This window comes from Ovis aries, chromosome 26 (genome assembly GCF_016772045.2).
Source record: "Ovis aries strain OAR_USU_Benz2616 breed Rambouillet chromosome 26, ARS-UI_Ramb_v3.0, whole genome shotgun sequence".
Classification (NCBI taxonomy): domain Eukaryota; kingdom Metazoa; phylum Chordata; class Mammalia; order Artiodactyla; family Bovidae; genus Ovis; species Ovis aries.
Window position 1 is genome coordinate 1,576,826 of NC_056079.1, and position 16,548 is coordinate 1,593,373.

Sequence of the window (16,548 nt, forward strand, 5' to 3'; positions counted from 1 at the left end):
ATTGCAGAAAGAGCTCTACTCTACTAAAAGTTTTGGCACAGCAAGTGACGAGACCAGAGCCTTATCACTTTATTTGAACCACCAGTTATATTAATAACTTGGCGTGATCTTCTCCCATAAGCTCCCATTCCTCAGTTTCCTGAGGTGAAATGGATGAGGAAAGTAAACTGGTATTGATCTGAAGAGTTAGGGAGTCGGCTACTGTGACCCATGTGGTTTCAGCAAAAAATGACTTTTGTGACAGTTCTGGCTGTTGGAAGTTTTCCTAAAACATTTGAAGCTGCTCTCTTGCAGTAGCAAATTTGACTCAAGATTTTGATTTTGATTTTGTATTTTGATTCTCGGTGTCTGATTATAATCTTACTGTGTCCCTGGAGCTCAGGGTTAAAGTCAGTCCGTCTGAGTGGGTGCATTGTGGACAGGGCACCCCACGAAGCCCGGCGCCCAGGCTTTGGGTGCTGCTTTTAGGACCTTCACAGGGTTTTACTCTCACATCACGTGTGCACATCTCCCACATGAAAGATCCTACAAGGTCTTTCCTCCCTTCAAAGTGAGCCTGAGTACAGCTGGAGGTTTTGGTGAGCGGAGCCAGGTTCATGGAGATTTTGTAGCTATTCCCGCTCTGTCCTGGCCACAGAGGGGAGCGGGCGTAGGGGGTTTGAGGAGTTGGATGAATTCCAGTCCTGGTGATGATTTACTACTCTTGCTGGCCTCAAGCGTTTCTGAAAGCACATATTTATTCCTTATGTCCTGTGGCAGACAGGAGTTTAATCTGCAGGACAAATCAGTCTTTGGTGAAAGACGAAACTGTGGCTCCATCAGTGTGAGTTAAGCTGTGAGATCTTCATGTGAGATAAAAGCCCACGGGGCACCAGTGTGCTCTGAAGGGTCTGGGTGTGTCCTCCCGAAAGATACAGCCGATTAGCAGTGTCCCTTTGATGCCTGTCTGTCTATCCTCGGCAAAGTGGGCCTCCCAGTCTCGCACAGCTGTCCAAGGGGTGTGTCGTTAGGGCAGAAGCTGGATGCTGATATTACTCGGCACAGGAGGGTGGGGTCCTGGCCTCCTGGACAAGGACCAGCAGGGACACTTTGTCAGTGTCCTGAGTGAGGGTGTTTGGGGCGAGGGGCAATTCCAGTTCAATTATAAATCACTAGTGGCTGGTGGTGCCATCAACAAGCCCCATACTCGTAGTTTGTACACAGGTCAAGGTGGGACTTCCGATCCTTCAGTCTTGTCAGGACAGTCTGCGGCACATGCAGAGATCCACTGCTGTGACTGTCACTTCGTGGGATCCCTGCAGACAAGAAGGCTCCATTTCTGGGGGCCCGCTTAGCAGGCCCCCGCTGTCTCCAGCACAGACCGGCAGAGCCACTTGAGTGGGCGAGTCTCTGGGAGTGAAGGGGAGCCGGGCAGCCAGGATCAGGGTGTGAGGAGATGGCCTGCAGCCTGGACACCCGCTGGGCAGGGATGTCGGGGGTCATCTGTGGGCTCATGGGAGGCAGCCCTCTGCAGAAGTAGTGGGCCCCTCACTTCTCCGCCCCTACAGACCAAGAAGCTGCCGACTGTGTGCTCTGGAATACAGACTATTTCACTCTGAATTTGCTAGTTCAGAAGGCTTTACCTGGGTCTGAAATTCCCTCAGACATGGCAGCCTCAGGTGGAGACGAGTGGGTTTTGTGTAACCCCAGGCTCGCGGAACGAGCGTGCGGAGGGGAACAAGCGGAGGGGAGCTCTCGGAACAAGCTCTCCTCCGAGAGGCGGGGTCTGGCCCCGCCCGTGGTAAGCGCTCCCCCTTCTCTGCTGCTCGAGCAGGTACCAGTCGATGGTGGCTGCCTACGGGGAGGCCAAGCGGGAGCGCTACCTGAGCGAGCTGGCCCAGCTGGAGGAGGACGTGCACGTGGCCCGCACCCACGCCCGGGACCAGCTGGACAGGCTGGCCCTGCAGCACGCGGGCAGACACGGCCTGCACCACGCGGTAGGCGCGCGCACTGGGGGCGTCCGGGGGCGGTGGGGTGCTCGGGAGCCCGGGGCGCCCCCCAGGGCCCTGACCATGCCGCGCCCCGGACAGGTGGACGACAGGCTAGCCTGGGAGCGGCACTCGTTCGAGGAGCGAATAAGCCGGGCGCCCGAGATCCTGGTGCGGCTGCGCTCGCACACCGTCTGGGAGCGGATGTCGGTCAAGCTGTGCTTCACCGTGCAGGGGTTCCCCACCCCCGTGGTGCAGTGGTGAGTGGGCGCCCTTCGCGGGGCCCGGCTGCTCCCCTCTGAAGGCTCTGCAGCCTTCTGCTTACCTGGGTGGATGGAGAAGGTCCGCGTGCAGGGAAGCCGGCACCCGCTCCAGGGAACAACACACAAGACCCACCGGGAAAGGCAGCCGTGAACGCGCCCGGGGGCCTGGGCAAGCGGTTTCATTTCACTGCAATTGAGCCAACTGATTGTCTAGAGGACTGTTATGTAAAACCCGGGAATTCCCTGGAGATCCCCTGGTCAGGACTCTGAGCTCTTGCCGTGGCAGCCTGGGGTTCCAGTCCGAGCTGAGGAACTAAGATCCTGCAAGCAGCACAATGCAGCCGGGAAAATACAATAAAGTAAAATAAAACCAGGTTCCCTGAAATGACCTGCGTTGACACCCACGGTTCTGCTTTTACTCCTGTGAGTGGAGACGCTAAACTCCAAGGCCCTGGAACCAAAGGGCAGGGTTTCTGGAGCCTTGAGATACTGGCAGATGAAGTCTCTAAGCCCATCGACACTTGGTTTTGCTGTACATTGCTAAGCTGACATATCTGTCCATTCCCTTCCCGCTTGCTCATGCCGGGTCCCTGGGGCCTGTCTGGCCACAGAAGACGTTTTGCTCGTGTCCCGGGTTGGGTCTCTTGGCAGCAGAGGAGACAAGCGTCACCTGGCTCCTCTGGCTTCTTGATAGGCGGGCTAGGCAGACTGGGAGCTGCCTGCCCTTGGTCTTGGGGAGCCGCGATCCTGTGGTCCTAGGGGACCACTTGTCCAGCCTCCTCCCAGTGAGACCAGAGTGGCTGAGTCCCGGTGACCCTGTGGCTTCCAGAGGCTGTACCAGGACCTGACCAACCTAGGCTACATTTTTTCTTGGAATGACGTATCCTGAGTTTCTAGCGAGTTCCAGGGGACCTTGGCCCATGCTCTGTTGCAGGTTGAAGGTTGCCCAGGTCGTCCGAGTCTAGTGAGAGCCGCCCCCTCTTAAACAGTTGAGGGGGGGTGCTGGACCTTTCTTGAAGCTGCTCCCCTTGCCCATCCACCTGAGCTGTGAGCAGTGACTCAGGCAGAAGCAGGGAGATGATGCCTGTATGTGTGTGCACACGCGTGTGTGTGAGTGTGGGGCCAGGCGGGGGCAGGGATGGAAAACGAGCAAGGTCGGGACACGGGCCAAACCTCCACCTGCCTTCACACTCAGGCGCTTCCCTTGTTCAGGTATAAAGACGGCAGCTTGATCTGCCAGGCCGGGGAGCCGGGCAAGTACAGAATTGACAGCAAGTACGGCGTGCACACACTGGAGATCAACAGGTAAGCGCCCAGACGCCTGCCCGGGTGGCCAGGCCCCAAACACGGGAGCAGAGGCCAGCTCACCCCACGTTCCGCACGGCGCTCCTGGAGCTTCTGAGTTAACTATTGGCGGGAGACACAAGTGTCCCTCCGTCTCCCTGGTGGCAGCTGAGGGGTGTGGACCCGAGCTCTGCCCAGGCTTCTGCTTTGGACACAAAGGGATTAGGTGGTTTAGATGGTTTATCGAAGGACGGTGGCAGCCAGTCCAGGTGTGCGGCCACGGGGAAAGCTGAGATGCCCTCATGCCCGCCCACCAGCCGGGCTGAATCTTCTCCCAGGTTTGGGCCACAATCCCTAAGCTCCACTCTTCAAGGAAACGTGACTTTTTTTTCCTCCTCACAATAAATTGGAAGCATGTAATAAATACAGGTGGGCTTCCCGGGCGGTGCTGGTGGTAAAAAATCCACCTGCCAGTGCAGGAGACCTAACAGGCTCAGGCTCGGTCCCTGAGTTGGGAAGATCTCCTGGAGAGCACAGGGCGGCCCGCCCCAGAGCTCTTGCTGGCGAATCCGTGGGCAGAGGAGCCCGACGGGCTATGGTCCGTGGGGTCGCAAAGTCAGACACGACTGAAGCGACTAAGCATGGGCACATACGCAATAAATACAGATGCGTAAAAGATAGTGAAGTTCATCCCTGTTCCCAGCGTCTGGGGTCAGTATTCTGGTGCGTTTACAGCACTGCTGTTTCTCTTATGCGACACTCACCCTCCATGCATACTTCAATTTTTTTTTTTTAACAAAAAGTGAAATTCTGCTGTTCATTTTCTTTCTGCTTTTCTGAATACATAGCTTTACAAAAAGATCATAACATTATGCAGGTTAATGAGGACAGAGGCTAACAGGCTGCAGTTAAGGTTAGAGTCTGTGTTGAGTCATGACTTTGTTTCTCTGAAGTAAAGCTGAGGCTGCTTAGAACAGCTGGAGGCCCCACTGGCACTGTTGACTGAGAACCTACTGTGTGCCCCACACTGGGAGCTTGGGATAAAGCAACCAGAAGCTGGCTTCTTGACTTGGAGGTCTAGCACACAGAGGTGAGCTGTGCACGTCAGGAAAGGAGAATCAGGTCAGGGTGACCTGGGCACCCAGATCCGCACATGCAGCCCGGCCCTGGGGCGGGTGTTAGCTGAAGGGGCACATCTTTGGGGAGAAGCCGTCTAAGGGCCAGGCCTGCAGGTGATGGAAGAGGACGGGGGCTCCCAGGAGGGGCACTGCCCTGGGGCTGCAGCAGTTGGCGGGCATTGCAGAGCAGGAGGGCAGAGACGACTGCCCCCACCTGAAGCCATCCTGCTGGGACCGTGGCTGCTGTTGGGCACAGGGGGGAGGGCAGGTCTGACGGGTCCCCAAGAGTCACTGCTGCGAGTGGCAGGAGGGTGGGTGGGCAGTTTGGCCAGAACATAGGGAAGATGGCAGCACGTGGGCAGGTGGACGGGGGGGTGAGGAAAGGTTTCGAGTGGAGCAGGAGGGTTTGTGATGGAGTGGCCAGGCAGTCCCGTGTCCGCTGGGGTGTGGGCAGCTGAGGGATGGTGGAAGCTGGGCATCCATGCTCCTTCGAGTCCTAGAATTTCCAAAAGTGTCCACAGGCAGTGAGCCATACGGTTTATGAACAGGGAGAGGGGCCAGCCACTGTTTAGAAGAGTGCTTTAATTTGAGGTGACTTTTCTCACCTGGGGTGCCCTGGGACTGCTCAGGGTGAGCTTGAGGGAGCAACTGCTTCACTTCAAAGCTGTATTTTAATCATTATTTTGAAAAGAGAAACAAATTCCCTTTCTCAAGTATGTGTATGTTAGTTAATCAGTTGTGTCCGACTCTGTGCGACCCCCTGGACTATAGCCCACCAGGCTCCTCTGTCCATGGGATTCTCCAGCAAGAATGCTGGAGTGGGTGGCCTTTCCCTCCTCCAGGGGATCTTCCCGACCCAGGGATGACATCTGGGTCTCCTGCATTGCAGGTGGATTCTTTATCATCTGAGCCCCTGGGGAAGCTCTTCTTAAGTATGAAAAGGTCCCACTCAGCCTCATGCGGCAACTTTTCATTGTGATTCAGGAAAAAGAGAAGCTTTGAACTGGGGGAGCTAAATCAGTGAGGCCCCAGTATACCCGGGGATCCTCAGATAGACTTGGTGTTGGCGTCAGCTTGCAAGTAGCCAAGGAACTGGGGACAAGGACATTCCCGAGACTAACGTTTTTCGCAGTATTCTTACCCATGTGGGGACATTCTTAGCAGCTGAAATGAGCATATTCTCCAGAAGAAGGGCTGGGAGGTCCCACGCACGACAGCTGCGCTCAGCTGTTCATTCCAAACTGCTGAGCTGCCATCATCTGATCCGCGCCCTGTAGGTGTGGGAGAATGTGCCTGCTCCGCGCGGCCCGCCGGGAGCCAGCCCCGCCTTCTCTTACTCAGTGGCATTTGCTCCTATGAATACTTTTTGGCTGCTGCTGCCAGATTCCTGAAGTGCCGAAAAGGAAGCTTCGTCCCCTTCGGTACTGTTCGAATTGAAGCTGTAATTGACACGGTTTTACATGCTTATAAGACTTTCTCTTGGGACTCACAGGGTGAGTTCTGTTTCTTCAAAGAATTTTCATGCTGCTGCCGTCTTGGTTAAGGCGCTCAGAACATCATGTATTGTGTTTCAATCTGACCCCAACGCGCCCCACTCCTTGTAGGGCGACTCCAGGGCTGGCCTCTTCTCACGCTTTATTTTTAGACTTTGATATTCAAATTCTACTTTGAGTGAAAATTTAAATCCCATGTCAACACCGCTTAGAGTTTGAGGACATGGGCCCCGATGACCCAGAAGAAATTCATGTCCTGCTTAAACGCTCGTCTGCCCCTCTTTTAAGATAGGCAAGGGGCTTCCCTGGTGGTCCTGTGGCTGAGACCCCACACTCCCAGTGCTGCGAGCCTGGGCTCGATCCCTGGTCAGGAAAATAGATCCCAGGTGCCGCAGTTAGGAGTTTGAACGCCACAACCAAAGATCCCACGTGCCGCAGCCGAGACCTGGCGCAGCCAAGCGAATAAGTAAATATTCAAGTAAAACCAAATGGACCACGTTGGACTTCCTGGTGAGCCGGTGGTTAAGACTCTGGCCTTCCACTGCAGGGGGCACGGCTTTGGTCTCTGGCTGCGCAAGTTCCACGTGCCACTTGGAGTGACCCCCCTCAAAAAAAATAAGATAGATAAGGTTTCTCGCCTGGGGTGGCTTTGGGAACACTTCAGATCGAGGCTTTGGGATGCGAAAGTGCCCCACGGACGTTTGAAACAACTGAGATGGAAGGAACCCCCCGCTCTGTGTGCCCTGGGATGTTGTCCAGATAGAAAGGAAGCTTCTCTACCCCTTCATCACTTGTGTGTGGCTTCTGACAGTCTCGAATTAAGACTCTGGGCTTCCCCTGGTACGGCCTCGGGAAGGAGAGAGAGACTGGAGGCTCTTGGCTGTGGTCAGCTGTGCGGGTCTCCAGGTGACCTGTGAACGAAATTTCCGTTGGGGCGTGGTCCCCTCTGAACACTCCGTCCTGCACGCCCTGGCCCTGCTGTCTGTCCCTTCGCGCGGTGCTGCCGTGTATGAGGCTTCCTGCGGCCCAGCCCTGCACCGGAGCCAACAAATACATATGGGCACCCCCGCACGCCCGTGTGCTTATTTATCATCTGTATACATTCCACTGTGTTTCATGGAGGTGAAATGTTTACAGAGACAAGTCTAAGAAGAAAGAGATGAAAGTAACCAGAGTTCCGCCCTGCCCCGTGTGCTCCCTCGGTGGGCGTGCCTGCCCGGGGCCCTCTGCACTGAGTCGGCAGGTCTGGGCACTTGCAGGGGGCGTGGGCTTCTGTCCATATCACACGGTCCGTGAAGCCTCTGTACTGGATAGGTGCGTGCGAGTGGGTGCACAGGCCTTCTGCGCACCAGGACCCTGGGTCCCAGGCGCCCTCTCCCCGGCCCGGTCCCTCCTGCTAAGCGCCAAGTGCTGGCGGGTTACTTGACCTGCATTGCCACTAATGCAATGCGGAGCTCTGCCCCGCGTCCTAATTCTGTGAATCAACCGAGGAAGAGCTCAGACTCCGGCAGGAGATGCTGTTGTCCAGGTGGGCTTGGCACCTGGGGCTGGACTGGAACCTTGTGGGGGTGGGCCAGGGTTCCTCTGAGTGTTCTGAAATACGCTTTCCTTTTGTCGGTAAAGAATCTGCCTGCAGTGCAGGAGACCCAGGTTCAATCCCTGGGTCGGGAAGATCCCCTGGAGAAGGAAATGGCAACCCACGCCAGTATCCTTGCTTGGTAAATCTCATGGACAGAGGAGCCTGGTGGGCTGCAGTCCATGGGGGTCGCAAAGAGTCGGGCTCGACTGGGCGACTAACACTTACTCACTGTTGGAGACGCTGCGTACTTTTTGGTCAAAGAAAGTATTTTCAGCCCCAGGTGGAACAGAGCACTCAATAAAGTTAGAGGACTTCTGAAGGACCGGTTGGTCTCTGGGTCACTGCGTGCTTGAAGCGTGTAAACGTCACACTGGAGTAAATGTTCTCCGTGCTTCTGTCACCGTGCGTGCGACGTGCACGCTTGGAGAGGCGGCAGAAGGCAGAAAACTGCAGATTTCAGGATTTTGTGTGTGTTTACCTGGCTTCTTAGAGACTCTGCTTTCTCTTCATAGTAATAGGGTAACAGGACTCTCTTGCCTGGCACTTGAGACTTTCATGCAAGATAGCTGATGACAAATGACCAGCAGAGTGTGTTTATGCTAAGCTGCTTCAGTCGTGTCCAACTCCTTGTGACCGCGTGGACTGTAGCTACCAGGTTCCTCTGCCCATGGGATTCTTTCTTTAGGCAAGAATGCTGGAGTGGGCTGCCGTGCCCTCCTCTAGGGCATCTTCCCGACCCAGAGATCGAACCTGTATCTCTGGTGTCTCCTGCGTTGGCAGGTGGGTTCTTTACCACTGGCGCCGCCTGGGAATCCCAACCAGCAGAGTCTGCATTTAGTTTAAGTGCTCGCCTCCTCTCGACTCTGACGTTTCTGGGGGAAGCTGGTGGGAAGACAGTGCAAATCCAGAAAATCAGCTTCAACTTGTGTGAGATGGATGTGGGGTGAGGAGCCCCTCCCCGATAAACTGGGGTCTGTGGTGCCCGGGTCACTGTCCTTCGCTGAGCACATGTCCCCGTGATTCTTCAGACCCCAAGGCCTCGGGCAGATTCAGTTCAGGCACCCTGGTTACACCCGCCAGTGGGTGCTTTGGGGTCTACACAGGGGCCCCCTGGTGGGGAGGGAGTGGGGGTGATTCTCCCCAAGGCTGAGGCCCTTGGAGCTGCCCCATAACAAGACAAAACCACAGATGCAGCAGGTAGGGAAACAGAACCAGAGGGAACACAGGCTCCTCCTCGAGGCTGAAACTCGGGGTTTTAGGAAGGGCCAGTACATATTTTTCCCTGCAAAGCCAAGGCATAGTGTGTGTAATGAATACCTCATTCCGAGGACAAGCTGGCATTGTTCTTAAACAAATTGCTCACGGACGAGGGATCCAGGTCACCCGAGCCGCTCTCGAGGAAGGCTGTGCTTGCGTCCGGGGCCGAGCAGGGCGGTCCCAGGGCACTGTCAGGACCGCATCTGGCTCTTCCCCCAGGGCCGACTTTGACGACACCGCGACCTACTCGGCGGTGGCCACGAACGTGCACGGACAGGTGTCCACCAACGCGGCAGTGGTGGTGAGAAGTGAGTGTGCCCGTGGGGTGCGTGGGGGCTGCTCCTGCCTTCTCTCCCCTTTCTCGCCCGCCGTGACTGCCCGGCTGTCTTGCAGGGTTCCGGGGTGACGAGGAGCCATTCCATTCGGTGGGGCTCCCGATTGGATGTAAGTTGATTATTTTCCTGTTTGTGCAGAAAAATGTGTCCAAATATTTTCTAAGCATCAGATGTTTTCTAAAACCATGTTCCAAATGGCCCTTTCTCCCGGTTGGGGTCCATGGGCTGACAGTTGCTGCAGGGACCCGGGGCTCAGGATGCTACAACTTGATGGGCTGCACACGTCTTGGGGCTGGTGCAGGATTTAGACCCCTTATTCTTACATGGTGCTCAGAGCACTCACGCCCTGCACACTCTGATTCTCCCTCCTCCTTTGGCACAAATGTCCAGATGTGACTCCACGCTGGTTTTCTGGTTCTTTAGAGGTGGCTGAGTCCATGCAGACATCGTAATGAACGTTACGCATGGGCTTCACACCAGACTCTTCCTTCCCCCAATGCCGGAGGCTGGAGGTCCCAGGTCGAGGTGCCCACCGAGTGGGTGAGGCATGCTGCATCCTCCCTGAGAGGAGACAGAGGGCTCTGGTCTCATCCTCTTCTTACAAGGGCACGGATCCCGTCCAGGTCCCACCCTCATGACCTCATCACCCACAGACCCCCAGTATCGTCACACAGGAGCTCTCCCACACGAGACCTGGGGGACACAGGCGTTCTGTCCACTGCTGTCTGTTAGAGGCAGAGGGCACAGGGGTGGTGGGGGACCCGCTCTGCCTGCTGGCCTGGCCGTGACTGTGCCCGCTGCTCTGTGCAGTGCCCCTGTCGTCCGTGATCCCGTACACGCACTTTGATGTTCAGTTCATTGAGAAATTCGGAGTCACATTCCGGCGGGAGGGCGAGACCCTGACTCTCAAGTGCACACTGCTGGTGACGCCAGACCTGAAGCGCGTGCAGCCCAGGGCCGAGTGGTACCGAGATGGTGAGTGGCCGTGGGCTCCTCCTGGGCCTCGCGGGTGGACATGAGCTCCGAACCTGGTGCTGATGTGGCGATGTCTCCGCCTTGGTGACGGGGGCAGAGCAGGCGAGCCTGGGCCTGCCGTGACCTTGACCTTCCCCAAAATGCGGTTCATGGGCCCGGAAGAGATGAGGCATCAGGGCTGTTCTCAGTCCACAGAGAGGGTCTCCTGTGATTAGGGGGAGAGAGCGAGGGGTCTGTTTCCGTATGTTTTTCCTCGGCTACAGCAGTTGTGAACAGTCACTAGAGCTGACTGTGTGTCTGACTCTTCTGAGGCTGATGACCCAGTTCATTTCATCAGGACTTTTGGAGGGACTCTGGTCAACCCCTTATGGGTGGGTAGTTAAGGCAAGGGAACGCTGACCTCCCCTCCCGGCCTCTGGGAGCTGGCAGGACGGGGAATGGGACCCAGGCAGCCTGGCCCCGGTCTCCACGGCCCCAGGACCCTGCCCCATGCTGCCGCCAGCACGGGCGGCCCTGTGCAGCTGTGTGTGTGTGCGCAGGCAAGTCTGCGTCATGTATGTGCAAGCTCGTGTGTGTGTGTCTGTGTGTGACTACGTCTGAGCTCCTGTGTGTGTGTGTATGTGCAAGCTCATGCGTGTGTGTGTATGTGTGTGACTATATGTGAGCTCTTATGTGTGTGTGAGCTCCCGTGTGTGTATGTCTGTGTGAGTGAGCTTCTGTGTGTGTATGTGTGAGAGCTCCTGTGTGCCTGTGTATGAGCAGTGTGTGACTATGTGTGAGCTCTTATGTGTGTGAGTGAGCTCCTGTGTGCGTGTGTGTGTGTGTGAGCAGAGTGTGTAACTGTGAGAGTTCCTATGCGTGTGAGTGAGCTCCCGTGTGTGTCTGTGTGTGGGAGAGCTCCTGTGTGCATGTGTGTGTATGAGCAGACTGCAGGGGGAACCTTCTTCACCTCTGGCGGCTGCTCGTTTCCTGTGGATTCGGTCACAGAACCTCCTGCTTTTATTGGTCCAGGACCTGACACAATGCGAAATACCACAAAGGATCCTATGCCATTCCTGTCCATAAGGTAGTTTATAACCTAGCTGGGAAAATACACAAGATGGTAAATTGAGGTGTCTGTGAAATATAAGGAGTATCCCAGTAAAGCCTGTGACAATTTGCCAAATGCCTGGTGCTGTCAAATGTAGCCAGGAAACCAGGCTCGTGGTGATGACGGAGAGCTTGATGGAAAAAAGCTGCTGACAGACGAGGCGGCCCTGGGGGCGCGTGGGCAGAGGAGCTGCCGCTGACCTTGAGGCCACTGCGAGGGTGCTTTAGGTTTGAGGGTGTTGACAGCGGTGATCTTGGTTGGAAAAGGACAGTGTGTCTTATCTTCACGGCCCAGGAGGGCGAGGGGCGGGGAGAGACACGCTTTGTGGTGGCAGAGGAGATTAATCTACGCTTTGTAGTTCTGAGTTAGGATTTCAGGTCTCAGGTAAATCCTAAGGTTCTAATTTACCCTTTCTGGAGAGAAGTAACAGGGACGTGAGGAAGGGTCTCCTGATATTTCCAGAGGACGTTGGCCTGGATGCTGGAAAGTGTTCCCGTGCCTGGGTTGTAAGTTCCGGGATCCCCAGACCCTGTGGTGTCACAGTCTTGGCCGATTAGGGCGGAGCAGGCAGGCCCGCTCTGCACTTTCTGGCTGTGGACCGTTAAGGAGCCAGCAGGTGAAGAATGACAGGCAGCTCCTCATTATTTTATGCTGGGTCTCCTTGATGCCCAGTGGTGATGGTTTTCCAGTCAGTTACGTTTCTTCTCCTGAAATTTGCCTTTTTAGTTCTGTACCCTTTAGGCTCTGGTTTGTTGGCGCGTTATTATTTCTGTCTAAGGAGCACCGTGGGGGCCTCGCGGTACGCTTCCAAGGCTCAGGGACCGTCCTACCTTCCACACGCCGCCAGCCGCGCTCTACTCCACCCTGGGCCGGGCCCGCGCGCCGCTCATCCTGACATGCGCGCTGTCTTCCGCTCGCCCTACGTGAACATTGTCCTCCCCTCGCCCTGCCGTGCGCACTGTCCCCTCTCACCCTGCCATGAACGCTGTCCTCCCCTCGCCCTGCCCTGCACCCTATCCTCCCCTCGCCCTGCCGTGCGCCCTGTCCTCTGCTGCACACTGTCCTCCCCTCGCCCTGCTTTGCGTGCTGTCCCCTCTCACCCTGCCATGAATGCTGTCCTCCGCACGCCCTAGCGTGCGCGCTGTCCTCCCCTTGCCCTGCCGTGCGTCCTGTCCTCCACTCGCCCTGTGTGAACATTGTCCTCCCCTCGCCCTGCCGTGCGCACTGTCCCCTCTCACCCTGCCATGAACGCTGTCCTCCCCTCGCCCTGCCCTGCACCCTATCCTCCCCTCGCCCTGCCCTGCGCCCTGTCCCCTGCTGCACACTGTCCTCCCCTCGCCCTGCCGTGCGCCCTGTCCTCTGCTGCACACTGTCCTCCCCTCGCCCTGCCATGAGCTCTGTCCTCCCCTTGCCCTGCCTTGCACCCTGTCCTCCCCTCGCCCTGCCTTGTGCCCTGTCCTCCGCACGCCCTGCCGTGCGCCCTGTCCTCTGCTGCACACTGTCCTCCCCTCGCCCTGCCGTGAGCTCTGTCCTCCCCTTGCCCTGCCGTGCACGCTGTCGCGCGCTGTCCTCCACACGTCCTGGTATGCACACTGTCCTCCGGACGCGCCTGGGCCCTGCGTGTCCCTGAGGCCTGTCTCCTTGCCCGTCTTGCAGACGTGCTGCTGAAAGAGTCCAAGTGGACCAAGATGTTCTTCGGAGAAGGCCAGGCCTCGCTCTCCTTCAGCCACCTCAACAAGGATGACGAGGGGCTCTACACCCTGAGGATCGTGTCCAGGGGGGGAGTCACCGACCACAGCGCCTTCCTGTTTGTCCGAGGTGCGCGGGCTCCCGGGGGCGGGGAGCAGCGTGATGCTCGGTATGCATGGCACTGGGGTGGAGGCAGGGCTCGCTGCCTGGGCGCCGATGAGCCGCTGGAATCCGGGGGATGAGTCCTGGGGTGAGCACCTGCGGTTCAGGGGCCATGCCGGGCCGGGGTCTGGGCGGGGGAGGCCAGTTCCAGGCACTTCCCCACTTCCCTCTGCCACCCCTGAGGCTCGTGACAGCTGAGGATGTTCGCAGGAGGAACCAACCTCAGCACAGGGCAGCCGCGTCCTGGAGCGTTCACACAGGACACACTGTGTTGTCCCGTTTCATCCTCACAGCAGCTTGCAGGAGAGCCTCTCCCACCCAGGTGTGGAAGGCGGGACAGCTCAGGACACCGCACGCGGTGGGTGAGGCTGTGTATAAAAGAGCGTTTACCTTTAGACACAAGCGTAATGTGTGCATTCCATGCCATATGCACGCGCCTGTCCTAGAGGCTTACAGGTATGCATTCATGTGTGCGTGAAGTATAGGTCATGCACACATATTTTACACACATTACATGTGGAATGGATAAAGGGGTCTACAAAATGGATACAATTGTATGTATAATGTGCATTATATGTACACACACATATATGTACTGTGTATATGTGTATACACACATATGTTCGTATACCATATGAAATCTAAACTTCGTAACAGTTTTGTAAGGAATATTCTTCCATTTTGTGTGGCAGGCAGAGGCCTGGGCCCTTCTCCAGGGAGGGGGCCCTGGGTGTCTAAGCTGGGGAGGGTCCCCTGTGCTGCGTTGGGGGCCTTGCTCCCCCCACCGAGCCCTCACCCTGCATGGCCTCTGGGTGCACAGGGACCTCAGGTACAGAGCCCCACCTGTCCAAGGCACAACTGACCACCCTCACCCAGGACACCTGCACACTATTCTGGGTGGCCAGCAGCCACTCTCCTAACTGGGTCCCCCCGCTCCGTGGCCCTGGAGGCTCAGCCTGCCGCTCCCCCCCGCCGCATCCTGAGCTCCTGACTCCTGCACCTTTATGCTCACTCGGGCTCCAGGTTCTGTGTGCCTGGAGTAACCCTCTCCCTACATTATGTTTCCAAACCAGATCAGTTAGATCCACGCATGAAGGAAGGGCTGTACCATCAGAGAATATTTTAGCTTAAAAAAAATGCAAAACAAGTGCAGACACCCACCCTCCCCACCCCCTCAAGACAGTGAGGCTGGGGTTTCGGACACTTCCAGAGCTTTGCCATTTTTATGAGGGTGCCATTACAATGTCCCTTGCATTCTCTGGGCAGACCTCCCAGCAAGATGTTTCAGCTCATCAAAGTGCGATACGTACAGTGGGCCTGCGATTTCTAGCTTGTGCAGCAGTGCCAGCAGAAAGAAGAGTGTGCATCCCGCCAGGGCAGGGCTGGGGGGCTGACTGTTCTGATGACTCTCGGAGGAGTTTGAATGTGAGAGAGAATATTTGGCTGAGTGTCAAGAAATCCTTAGATTTCAATGTGCTGAGGAGACAGGACAAGAAACTGTATGCCCCTGACACTGTTAGGAGGTCCAGTGGCCACAGGTCCCGAGTAAATATGCACGCTGCACCAGGAGATTAAACGCTCAGGGTTTTAATACTGCTAAACAGCTCTGTTGGCCTTCCCAGCTGCTGTAATTAACATTTGGAAACAAACGCAATTGCTCTGTGGTCATAACCGGCCGAGGAAGGGACACAGGAGTACAGACTCAGATGTGGTCACAACTCGCAGGAAAAAATGTAAATCTTCAGATCTTGTGAGGACTCTGAAACTCACTTAGACTCTGTCTGAGGTCCTGTGTCCCCAGTGTTCAGGGTGCCTCCTGATCAGAGTCATATCTCATCGGTCAGTTTTTGACGGCCTGACATTGTGTGACAACAGGCCATCAGGAGAAGGGGAGCTTCAACTTTGGAGTCAGTTATGGTGAATCATAGACTGAATGTGTGATGGAGGACAGAACATTTTGAGTTTAAAAATCACACATACGGGCACCTCTCTGGTTACCAGCGGTCAGTCAGTCATCTGGGTGTCAGGGTTAAGCTAGGGAGCGGAGTGAGCAGGGGGACTCTGGGTTTAGGGGCTGTCAGAGCCTTGGCTGCCCCCAGACCCCGGCCACCTTCATCTCCCCATCCCCCCAGAAGCCGACCTTCTGGCCACTGTCCCCTCCCCTGCCCCCGCAGATGCTGACCCCTGGTCCCTGTCCCCTCCCCCCAGACACTGACCCCTGGTCCCTGTCCCCTTCCCCCCAAGATGCTGACCCCTGGTCCCTGTCCCCTTCCCCCCAAGACGCTGACCCCTGGTCCCTGTCCCCTCCCCTCCCTCCCAGACACTGACCCCTGGTCCCTGTCCCCTCCCCTCCCCCCCAGCCGCTGACCCCTGGTCACTGTCCCCTCCCTGCCCAGACGCTGACCCCTGCTCCCTGTCCTCTCCCCTCTCCCTCCAGATGCTGACCCCTGCTCTCTGTCCCCTCCCCTCCCCCCCAGACACTGACCCCTGCTCCCTGTCCTCTCCCCTCCCCCCATAGATGCTGACCCCCTGGTCCCTGTCCCCTCCCCTCCCCCTCCAGATGCTGACCCCTGGTCCCTGTCCCCTCCCCTCCTCCAGACACTGACCCCTGTTCCCTGTCCTCTCCCCTCCCCCATAGATGCTGACCCCCTGGTCCCTGTCCCCTCCCCTCCCCCTCCAGATGCTGACCCCTGGTCCCTGTCCCTCCCCACCCAGACGCTGACCCCTGGTCCCTGTCCCCTCCCCTCCCCCTCCAGATGCTGACCCCTGGTCCCTGTCCCCTCCCCACCCAGACACTGACCCCTGCTCCCTGTCCTCTCCCCTACCCCCCCAGATGCTGACCCCTGCTCCTTGTCCTCTTCCCCCCTCCAGATGCTGACCCCCTGGTCACTGGGGCCCCAGGCGCGCCCATGGACGTGCATTGCCACGACGCGAACCGGGACTACGTCATCGTGACCTGGAAGCCCCCCAACACGACCAAGGAGAGCCCTGTTATTGGCTACTTCATCGACCGGTGAGTGTCCTGCTCCTTCGGGGCTGGAACGTGCCTGAGGTGAGTCTCCTCAGGGGGTCCTTGTCCCCTCCCTCCCAGCTAAGTTGACTGAAGCGACTTAGCAGCAGCAGCAGCAGCATCCAACAAAGCTATGTGTTTACGTAAAACATGCACCATCAGGGCGAAAATTTGATATCCTAGGGTCAGACTTACATTGTTCAGGGTTTAGGTTGAATTAATAACAGAAACCAAAACAAATCGGGAGACGCTCTCCTGTTGTGATTGTATAGGTGTGTATAATGTATGCTGTTGTTGCTATTCAGTTGCCAAGTCATGTCTGACTC

General features: G+C 56.8%; 1 protein-coding gene across 1 annotated transcript in view; it reads left to right on the forward strand.

The window, feature by feature from the left end:
* MYOM2 (myomesin 2) overlaps positions 1-16,548 on the forward strand; it is a 64,234-nt gene that overhangs the window by 7,810 nt on the left and 39,876 nt on the right. Inside the window, exons 4-11 of the mRNA XM_004021826.5 lie at positions 1,814-1,976; positions 2,070-2,227; positions 3,443-3,535; positions 9,181-9,269; positions 9,355-9,405; positions 10,107-10,271; positions 13,018-13,179; positions 16,084-16,225. Of these exons, the coding sequence (XP_004021875.2) occupies positions 1,814-1,976; positions 2,070-2,227; positions 3,443-3,535; positions 9,181-9,269; positions 9,355-9,405; positions 10,107-10,271; positions 13,018-13,179; positions 16,084-16,225 (1,023 nt within the window). The remainder of the gene's footprint in view (positions 1-1,813; positions 1,977-2,069; positions 2,228-3,442; positions 3,536-9,180; positions 9,270-9,354; positions 9,406-10,106; positions 10,272-13,017; positions 13,180-16,083; positions 16,226-16,548) is intronic.